The 11,518-nt window shown below is 29.8% G+C and overlaps 2 protein-coding genes across 3 annotated transcripts in view; one reads left to right on the forward strand and one right to left on the reverse strand.

The window, feature by feature from the left end:
- Positions 1-11,518, reverse strand: part of LOC111681149 (flotillin-2) — a 347,120-nt gene that overhangs the window by 109,874 nt on the left and 225,728 nt on the right. The window lies entirely within an intron of this gene.
- On the forward strand, positions 24-3,306 carry LOC111688972 (glucose dehydrogenase [FAD, quinone]). The gene is made up of 4 exons (XM_046946681.1): positions 24-259; positions 1,408-1,541; positions 1,606-2,284; positions 2,333-3,306. The coding sequence occupies exons 1-4, from the start codon at positions 106-108 to the stop codon at positions 3,232-3,234; spliced, it is 1,869 nt and encodes a 622-aa protein (XP_046802637.1). The 5' UTR covers positions 24-105; the 3' UTR covers positions 3,235-3,306.

Here is an 11,518-nt window from a genome sequence, read left to right on the forward strand (position 1 = left end):
TTAGTTTTTGTTTAAAGTGCCCGTTTTAAACGTTACAATAATAAAACTGTAGATGATTAGAAACAAAACAATAGCTAAAGTGTCACATATAGTAAAACAAATAAAATGGATTTTTTAACCACAGAATGTGCTGCAAGATCCGCGGGTCCGGCCAATACATTAATGACGTTGTTATTGCAAACCTTAATAACAAAGTTTTGTGCATTAAGTGATCGATCGCATTGGCCGGAAGATTATGGTGATCATATCGCTAAGAAAGGTAAAAGAAATTGGAAACTAATTTGATTACAAAAGATAAATTTGAAATTGATTTGATTTTGATCTAAAGACTCGATTTTGTAAAAGTAATTTTCTTACATTTATTGAAAAATAAAGAAACTGAAAAGTCAATTTCTGCAGATCACAGAATGAAGATGTCTCAGTGCTTTTATAAGGTCTCAAATATGGCAAAATGTTTTTACTTCTTAAAACACGATATCTCAAAAATCTGTTGCAAAATTCTGAGACCAAATTAAGACTTAGTTGTTTACTCTCTGGTTTTTGAACTTTGTCGATCTGTGTAATCAAACTTTTAATTGATTAAATTAAATTAAAGTGTAATTGAAACTCTATATAAATTTGGATTAATTAAGAACCGTAAAGCTATTTCAAAATAAATTTGTCGCGAATTGCATCCATTTCCACTTTAATACTCTCTTATGAAATGGAGTTATTAATCCCATAAGTAAAAAGTTGTTACCCTCTTTATTGAAGTAAGAGGTTTATATTGGGCTATGCCCTGGAGCGAAAAAAAACTATTATTTTCTGAAGCAAACGTTATCGGTTCAATTTAGACCGATTTGACATTCAAGTTCCTATAAAATGAATTTATATCGAATTTTATTTCAAAATGTTATTTTCTAAGACCAAGGAAGATATTGTCAATTATAGACCGATCCTTATAAATATTTTGCAACGAATTCCATCGCTTTACATACTTGTCTCCTTAAGCAAGTTAAGAGTGTTAAATTTATTTTCTAAATACCCGTATAGGGATCAATAGACAAACTTGGCTTAGTAGAAAGAAAAATCCAATTAGACCGATAATAGAGCGTGTATTTTGGATCGAAATTTCCTGAATGCGATTTTTTCCTTTCTAAAAATTTTCAAGGGGACAGATATGACCTCTTTATTATAACTGATCAGTGTTTGAGGAAAAACTGAAAGATGTTGAAGATATGTGTGATGTCGAATAGTTGGGATCTTACTTAAATGATTGTAATGGGAAATCAGTTCGGGAATTGTTCTTAGCAATATGCTAAAACATTTGTCCTTTCGGACTAGATATAATGGACTTCTATGTACCATTAAGATATTCATGATCAGTCGAAATTGTAGCGCTTAATGATTTGTTGCTATATCTTATAGGTTTAGAAGACTATGACTTTGTAGTAGTTGGTTCTGGTAGTGCTGGTTCTGTAGTTGCTGGACGTCTCAGTGAAAATCCCAATTGGAAAGTTTTACTACTCGAGGCAGGTGGTGATCCACCCATTGAGACGCAGGTATGATTTTTTTTATCTAAAAATTGTAAAACATTTATTTTTAATATTCTAAATTCTATCTTAGTTCGTAGGTTGGCATATGGCTACCCAATTTTCCGAATGGGATTGGCAATATCATACAGAACCGAATGGCAAGGCTTGCATGGCCATGGAAGGAGAAAGCTGTCATTGGCCTCGTGGTAAAATGTTAGGCGGTACGAATGGCATGAATGCCATGATTTATGCTCGCGGTACTCGTGCTGATTTCGATGATTGGCGTGATCGTGGCAATCCTACTTGGGGTTACGATGATGTTTTGCAATATTTCCGTAAAGCAGAAGATTTGCGTTCGACTCGAGATGGTTATAAACCGGGTGATCATGGCGTGGGTGGTCCAATGGGTATTAATAACTATGTTTCGGATAATGAATTTCGTGAAACTATTAAGGCGGGTATGGCTGAAATGGGTTATGGCACTGCACCGGATTTTACGGAAGGTTCATGGATAGGACAAATTGATATATTGGGTACACAAGATGGTGGCAAACGTATAACAACAGCTAAATCACATTTGCATAAGGAACGTAAGAATTTACATGTCATACGTTATGCTCATGTTAAGAAAGTAAATTTCGACAACGATATGAAAGCTACTGGGGTGACCTTTGTTTTGAAGGGTAAGAAAGAATATACGGTAAAGGTTACGAAAGAGGTAATACTAGCGGGCGGTGCTTTGGGTACACCACAAATGTTAATGTTATCTGGTAAGTTTGTTACTTAAAATATAAAATATTTAATGTTTAAAATTTCAGGTGTTGGACCCTCTGCTCACCTTAAGAAGTTAGGCATACCTGTTTTGGTGGATTTACCTGTTGGCAAGAATCTTAAAGATCATGCCAGTTTACCAGTGGTATTTAAAATAGACAAATCTACCGCCCGTAAGCCCACCGATGAAGAACTAGTCGATGCCATGTTTAATTTAATCATGGGACGTTATAGCAAACTCTTACATCATGAAGCTACTGCCTTAACTGGATTTATAAATACCACCTCGTTACACGGTCCTAATCCTGATATACAAACAACCAACTTCTTTAGTCTTATGCAATCTCCAGAACTTAAAGGCTATATCAAAGCTACTGGTTTTAATAAAAAAGTAGCTGCCTCCATTTTAAAAGCGAATGAAAATTCCAACACCTATATCACTTATCTATTACATCTGAAACCCTTCTCAACGGGTCATATCGAACTTAGAAGTGCCAACTATATGGACAAGCCTCTGATACATGTCAATTATATGTCCGATGAACGTGATGTCGATACTTATATTAGAGCCTTGAAAATCTACACAAAATTACCGCAAACTAAAGCTTTTAGTGAGAGGGAAACTTCTCTACATAAAATTGATCTGGAGGCTTGCAATTCCCTAGCCTACAAGTCCGATGATTATTGGAGATGTTATATAAGACACATGACCACCACGGTTTATCATCCTGTGGGCACTACCAAAATGGGTCCCTCTACAGATCCTACTGCTGTGGTCGATTGGCGTTTGCGGGTGCATGGTACTAAAGGTTTGCGTGTTGTGGATGCTAGTATTATGCCCGATATTGTGGCCGCTAATACGAATGCCGCCATTATAATGATTGGAGAGAAGGGTGCTGATATGATTAAAGAGGATTGGCAGCAAAAGGGTTCCCATAATGAATTGTAAAAAGATACATTTAAAAGTTTTGAATATTTGTTGAGATTTTTTACGAAAAATAAAACGATGTTTTTTAAATAATGTTCAGAATTTTTTTAATGTGAATTTTGTATTTAAAACCGAATAGTTCATTAATATAAAACTTCTATTCTAATTCATGTTTCTGATTGTATGTATTTTTCTTAATCACCTTAAATAATTTTTTATACCGTTAGCTACACTAATATTAGCTTTTAAAAAGCTTTTGTTTCAAAAACTTGTCATGTAGTGGCTTAGCCATGACATAAACCATCCAAGCAATGATTCTCAAACCAATAAACAATGTTAACCCTCTAAAGTACAATGAGTAACAATTTTAATTGTGTTTGTTTAAAGATATTGGATCTTATTCATGAAATTTTTTTCGAAGGTTTATAAATCAAATTTTCATACAAAAATTTGTTCTATAAAGCTTTGACAAATATTTATGAATAAAGCAGATTCTATCCAAAAATATGTAAGGAAGTTATGTTACTAGCGCCCATACAACCGTCTAGTTTATAGTCTAGTCTATTGTCTAGTCTATAGTCTAGTCTATAGTCTAGTATATAGTCTAGTCTATAGTCTAGTCTATAGTCTAGTCTATAGTCTAGTCTATAGTCTAGTCTATAGTCTAGTCTATAGTCTAGTCTATAGTCTAGTCTATAGTCTAGTCTATAGTCTAGTCTATAGTCTAGTCTATAGTCTAGTCTATAGTCTATAGTCTAGTCTATAGTCTAGTCTATAGTCTAGTCTATAGTCAAGTCTATATTCTGGAATATATTTTGGTACATGGTCTAGTCTATAGTCTAGCCTATAGTCTAGTCTATAATCTATTTATAGTCTAGTCTATAGTTTAGTGTATAGTCTAGTCTAAAGTCTTTTCCACAGTGTAGTCAATAGTGTAGATTATAGTCTAGTCTTTATTGTAATCTAGTCTATAGTGTACTCTACTCTAGGCTAATTTATAGTTAGTACTGTTGTTTGCATGCCTAGACTAGACTGTTTAGCATTGCAGTTAATGAAAAGGTCATTAAATTAACTGCAATTATAAATTTAAAATGCAAAAATATTTTATCCAAAAATCTAAATTGTTTTGCACAAATCCGAAGTGTAACAAAGCATTTTTCAATGAACTTCATTTAACATGTTCAATATATTATTCACATACAAATATTTATGTATTTACTGCCATAGTTTTGTGAGCGATGTGATGTTCATGTCAATACCAATTACAAAATTTACTATGTCGTGAACAAACGTTTTATCAATTTTAATTAAAATATTTGACCGAAAAAATCGTTAGGCGGCACATGCCCACAGGCGTTTGGAAAAAATTATTTGGTAAAATTAAATATGTGTTAAATAAAGAAGGGGTAACAAGAGTAGTAGACATTGATTTGTTTATGTATATTTATAAATATTAATTGAATTTTTTTGTTATTTGTGAGTACAAAGTTTTTAGTTTTTGGAAATAGATAAATTGAAAATTTTTGGTTAAATTTTTAACGTATTATTTGTTAAGAGTGAAAGTTTTTTTTTGGTTAATAATAATTTTAGTTAAACTAGGAGTTTAAAGAAAATAATAAATTTATTAGTTTAAATGGTTGCATATAATGCAATCATAATTGTTAAGTTGCTTATGTTAATTCACTTGATCATTTCACTATTTCTTATTTAATTAGTTCAACTATATTATATCATTTCAATTGATGACTTTCCGTTTTACTATTTTCTTTATCTATTTTGTAACGCTTCTCTTTATCTTTAGCCATAAATTTAAAGTGTTTTTTCTTCGAGTTGATTTATTAGTTTGATAAATAAGTATTTTACCAATAATCCAAAAATGCTACGTACTACACATCATGTCGTTACGATCAACTATTTGATGGTGATGATCGTTAGATGGTTACGCTTAAATTTCGTGATAACATAATTTTATTTTATCGTCTATTTTCGATGAGTTTTTATTGTTATTGCTTTTATTTAAAATATATTTATGTACATTTTTATAAATAATTTTTTTAGGTCACTTACTTGCACATTTTGTTGTGTTTTAGTCTTTTTTTTTTCTTCTTCTTTTCTATCTCTCTTTTTTATTGAGAGTTATGCGTTATATACTTTACATTTGAAAAGTGCTGATCATTCCATAGCTTATGTTTAAACTTTAAAGTAAATGCTTTATGCCACAATAAGGAAAAAACACTCACCTGTAAAGAAATTTGCGAAAAAAAGTTATAAACAATTAATTTAAGTAGTAATTGTATAAGTTATATTTTTTATATTAAGTTTGACATAACAAATGTGATATTAATTATTACTAGAGTAAGATTACAAAGACAAAAATTTTACATTTGTAACTACTCTTATCTAATCTGTACACTAATCTAAGCTTATGGACCCATTCTTATTCCTATATAAATATATTTTATTAATATAACAAGCAAGAAATTATATTGGGGTGTGGCTGACCATATAAAACCCTAACCCTGTTACAGAAAATAAAATGTGATTTAGTTTTCATAATAAATCATATATTCGGATATGCTTAAGCCATTTATTGTTGAATTGTGTTTAGAAGATTAGTATAAAACAATTACAAAGTAAGATGGAAACAGCTGTTTCACTTTTTTTGTATGTGTTTATATAAAAATACATCCCTGAACTAATGCGACCTGCTTGTTTTTTGAATCATTTCAAAAAATGAAAAGATCTATACGATTGGTAAATTTTTCATCTGTATTCTCTCTCAATATGTGATGGTTCCATCCGTACTCTGCCACACAAAATTTTGACAGATCATATTTCTTGTGTGATCGTGTAAAGCCGGCTATGCACGATTTGGGCACCGTAACATTACGTTTGGTAAGAGACGATTGGCATACTTTAAGATGGGAATAGGACCAATATTGTTGTGCGTTACAAACATCAGAACAAACCCAATATATCCTCCCTACTAAAGTGGTGTAGGGTATAAATACCGTCTATATTTTTAATTACATTTTTCAAGATTCAATGTTAAAAACTGACTGAACTTCCTGTTAGTTAGTTAGTTGGTTAGTTAATTAGTTAGTTAATTGGTTAGTTAATTAGTTAGTTAGTTAGTTAGTTAGTTAGTTAGTTAGCTAGTTAGTTAGTAAGTTAGTTAGTTAATTAGTTGGTTAGTTAGTTAGTTAGTTAGTTAGTTAGTTAGTTAGTTAGTTAGTTAGTTAGTTAGTTAGCTAGTTAGTTAGTTTTACACTTCCTACAGAACAAGTATGGGTCGTGTTTCAACTCCTTAATGTTATTTTCAAGCCGATTATGGGCTTTTGCTGAGAGTTATGGACCGATATTCTTAATAGGATTGTACTTAATATAAAACTCCTCCGTGTCAAATTTGGATATATATGATCACTCAATTTGAAGTAAATTTCTGATGTGGACTTTGTATATTTCGTATTTCCAATTTTGATACTGACATCGGTTTTTAATTTAACTGAAACCCAAAATAATTTATTAGTTTGATTTTGTTTTTATCTTACAACTTCCCAAATAAAAACTTTTTGCGTGAAATTAAATGTAAACATTGAAATAAATATTAATAAATAAAAAATAAAATTTTTATAACTGTAATATTTAAGAAGTTAAACTTTGAAAATCTTTAACACGCACTTTTCAAACAAATTTACACACATTTTAAGTTTCTTTTTTAACAATAAACAAAAATTACAAAATTTATTTATTTAAGATAAATTGCTCTTTATCTTTAAACAATAAAACCAAATTAGGTGTGAAATAAAACTAAAGAAAAATAACCTTCTTAAAGGTAATTGCAATTACAATTAAACTCTAAGTAGTAAAAAAAATATACAGAAATAATACCAAAAGATCATAAAAGAAATCATAAGCCGAAAGAGAGACCATTAAATTGTAGTTTTTTTAAAAAGAGGGACAAATGTAATTAAACCTAAGAGGGCAACAAGGGCTAAAAAATGCAATGTAACGAAAAATTTCATATAGCTAACTAATTAACTAACTAACTAACCAACTAACCAACCAACCAACCAACCAACTAACTAACTAACTAACTAACTAACTAACAAACTAACAAACTAACAAACTAACAAACTAACAAACTAACAAACTAACAAACTAACAAACTAACAAACTAACAAACTAACAAACTAACAAACTAACAAACTAACAAACTAACAAACTAACAAACTAACAAACTAACAAACTAACAAACTAACAAACTAACAAACTAACAAACTAACAAACTAACAAACTAACAAACTAACAAACTAACAAACTAACAAACTAACAAACTAACAAACTAACAAACTAACAAACTAACAAACTAACAAACTAACAAACTAACAAACTAACAAACTAACAAACTAACAAACTAACAAACTAACAAACTAACAAACTAACAAACTAACAAACTAACAAACTAACAAACTAACAAACTAACAAACTAACAAACTAACAAACTAACAAACTAACAAACTAACAAACTAACAAACTAACAAACTAACAAACTAACAAACACAACAAACTAACAAACTAACAAACTAACAAACTAACAAACTAACAAACTAACAAACTAACAAACTAACAAACTAACAAACTAACAAACTAACAAACTAACAATCTAACAAACTAACAAACTAACAAACTGACAAACTAACAAACTAACAAGCTAACAAACTAACAAACTAACAAACTAACTATCTATCTAACTAACTAACAAACTAACTACAAACTAACTAACTAACTAACTAACTAACTAACTAACTAACTAACTAACTAACTAACTAACTAACTAACTAACTAACTAACTAACTAACTAACTAACTAACTAACTAACTAACTAACTAACTAACTAACTAACTAACTAACTAACTAACTAACTAACTAACTAACTAACTAACTAACTAACTAACTAACTAACTAACTAACTAACTAACTAACTAACTAACTAACTATCTATCTATCTATCTATCTATCTATCTATCTATCTATCTATCTATCTATCTATCTATCTATCTATCTATCTATCTATCTATCTATCTATCTATCTATCTATCTAACTATCTAACTATCTATCTATCTATCTATCTATCTATCTATCTATCTATCTATCTATCTATCTATCTATCTATCTATCTATCTATCTATCTATCTATCTATCTATCTATCTATCTATCTATCTATCTATCTATCTATCTATCTATCTATACATCTATCTATACATCTATCTATACATCTATCTATACATCTATCTATACATCTATCTATACATCTATCTATACATCTATCTATCTATCTATCTATCTATCTATCTATCTATCTATCTATCTATCTATCTATCTATCTATCTATCTATCTATCTATCTATCTATCTATCTATCTATCTATCTATCTATCTATCTATCTATCTATCTATCTATCTATCTATCTATCTATCTATCTATCTATCTATCTATCTATCTATCTATCTATCTATCTATCTATCTATCTATCTATCTATCTATCTATCTATCTATCTATCTATCTATCTATCTATCTATCTATCTATCTATCTATCTATCTATCTATCTATCTATCTATCTATCTATCTATCTATCTATCTATCTATCTATCTATCTATCTATCTATCTATCTATCTATCTATCTATCTATCTATCTATCTATCTATCTATCTATCTATCTATCTATCTATCTATCTATCTATCTATCTATCTATCTATCTATCTATCTATCTATCTATCTATCTATCTATCTATCTATCTATCTATCTATCTATCTATCTATCTATCTATCTATCTATAACTAACTAACTAACTAACTAATTAACTAATTAATTAAATAACAACAATAGTGGGGAGAGTATTTTGAGTTTGTGTTAATGTTTGTAAGGATTGGTCCCACCACCTTAAAGTACCAAACAACACAGAGTCCCTCGGCTGGTTGGTTGTCAGTGTAAACCTGTTGGGTAGGCTAAATTTTGCGATTTTCAAAATATTTAATGTTTATTTATTAAAAAAATATATATATTTTTAAAATACACTCATGATGTAGGGTATCATAACATGGGTTAAAAGTGATCGTTAAACAGCAAGAAATCAAATTTAATGATTTAACGAATGTAACGGAAATTACTAAAAGTACATTTAACAGCTTTTATAAATACTTTGATTTGTTTAAAATAATAAAAGCCTCTGCGGTAATTTCAGCATTTAATGGTCAACTCGACAAAAACAACCAAATGCTCATTCACACCCTTTTGTAAAACATCAACTAAATAAATAAAAATAAACAAATAAAACTATATTATTTAAACAAGAAATTAAGAAAACCTAACTATAAAAAAAATTTACTACCATGACAAAAAAAAAAAAAACAAACAACTAACAGACAAAATCTATATAGTTCAAGGTCGTATTTTCCTACATTAAATTAAAAGTAAAAATTTCATCAATATTTCCTAAAGCTACAAAACTCTCATAAGTGTCTTTAAGTGTTTTTTGTTTTAAGTTTTTCATCAAAATCTTTATCGCTTTTAAAAGTGAAACACATTGAATGTAATAAAAAACAACCAAAACAATTGTACCAACTGGTATTTGAAACCATTAAATTACTTAAAGAAGTTACTAACTAAAGTGTAGTAATTAAAAGCAAAATCTTACATTATAATTTACGTGATTTCTTACAAATATTACCTGTACTTAGTAGCGTTTTTTCATATTTGCCACATTTTTTTGTTTAAAGTTTAAGCACTTGTATCTTGTTGGTACTCATACATACACAGGGTTGGTAAGTTTTGTTTTTTGACAAATGTTTTTTTATTCGTATGTCTTGCATGATCATTGTACTTGACAATATGATTTTCATCCCATATAATGTAATTACTCGTACTACTATATGTATTACACACCAAATTTGTTGTTTGTTTGTTAGATTTTAAGTCCGATTTCAAATAAAATCCATTTAGTGTAAAATGGTTGATATAGACGAATTTGTAGATAGTATGTAAATCATATGATCGATTTTTAAACATATATAGTACTGTTTTCAGATCGTAATCCAGACTATAGTTTGGACTGTAGTCCAGACTGAACTGCAGTTCAGTAGAAACAATAATCTTATATAGAGATCAATGGATGCATTATAGCCCGATGTTTAGAAACTCAGTTTTCTGTACGTAGTTGTTAAAAGCTTTTAAATCGGGTTAAATAGGGTCACCCCATAGGACCTTTGATCTTCTACCCGCCTTTTCATTATTAATAGAGATCTTCTGTTGCCAATACTTTTAGTTCGACTCTACTTACGTAGAGTGGTTAACCACCTCGAGCTCCCTTCTCTTTAAAGCAAGTAAAGCTTTTTTGAAATTTAATACGGACCTGGTTTCCACCTTATCACTTGATATCGGCCTAATTACCTTCTAGTAGTTAACCCCTGTTGGCATCATATTTATTAAAATTACATTTTGTTATTTGTAAGCTACTGTTGTGACAAGATATCAGATATATTTCAGTTTATACATTGAGGACTAGCACTCAGTTCCTCTTAAGTTTTAGTTGTGTTCTAGTTCTAGTTCTGTTTTAGTTCTGTTCTAATTCTGTTCTAGTTCTGTTCTCGTTCTGTTCTAGTTCTGTTCTAGTTCTGTTCTAGTTCTGTTCTAGTTCTGTTCTAGTTCTGTTCTAGTTCTGTTCTAGTTCTGTTCTAGTTCTGTTCTAGTTCTGTTCTAGTTCTGTTCTAGTTCTGTTCTAGTTCTGTTCCAGTTCTGTTCTGTTCTGTTCTGTTCTGTTCTGTTCTAGTTCTGTTCTAATTCAGTTCTTGTTCAGTTGTCGATCGATTAAATCATTATAATCAAATATTTTAAGGTCCAATCTGTTTAAAAAATCGAGTAGTTGTAATGGATACAACACTAAAACCCATTTTTGCAACTTACTTAGGAAACAGTGTAAAATAACAAATAACATTTCGATATGAAAAGCAATAATACATTTCGTATTATATACGCATCTAACAAATACTCCAACACTTGCAACCAAGCATGAGTACAAACAAGCAAACCACACTCATCATGCTCACAAGCGGTTGCGGTTGTAGGCTCATATTTGTGGAGTGTGTTTCAATTTAGATACAACAACAACTAGTAGACATTATGTTGAGTTAGTTTCTTACAGCTCGTAAAGCTTCTGCATTTTGTTTTCATTTTTACAAGTTGGTATTTTAAATTGAGTTATAATGCGGTTTTTGAGTTAAGCGCTAAAAGACAAAACTC

Source organism: Lucilia cuprina, chromosome 3, assembly GCF_022045245.1.
Source record: "Lucilia cuprina isolate Lc7/37 chromosome 3, ASM2204524v1, whole genome shotgun sequence".
NCBI classification, from domain to species: Eukaryota; Metazoa; Arthropoda; class Insecta; order Diptera; family Calliphoridae; genus Lucilia; species Lucilia cuprina.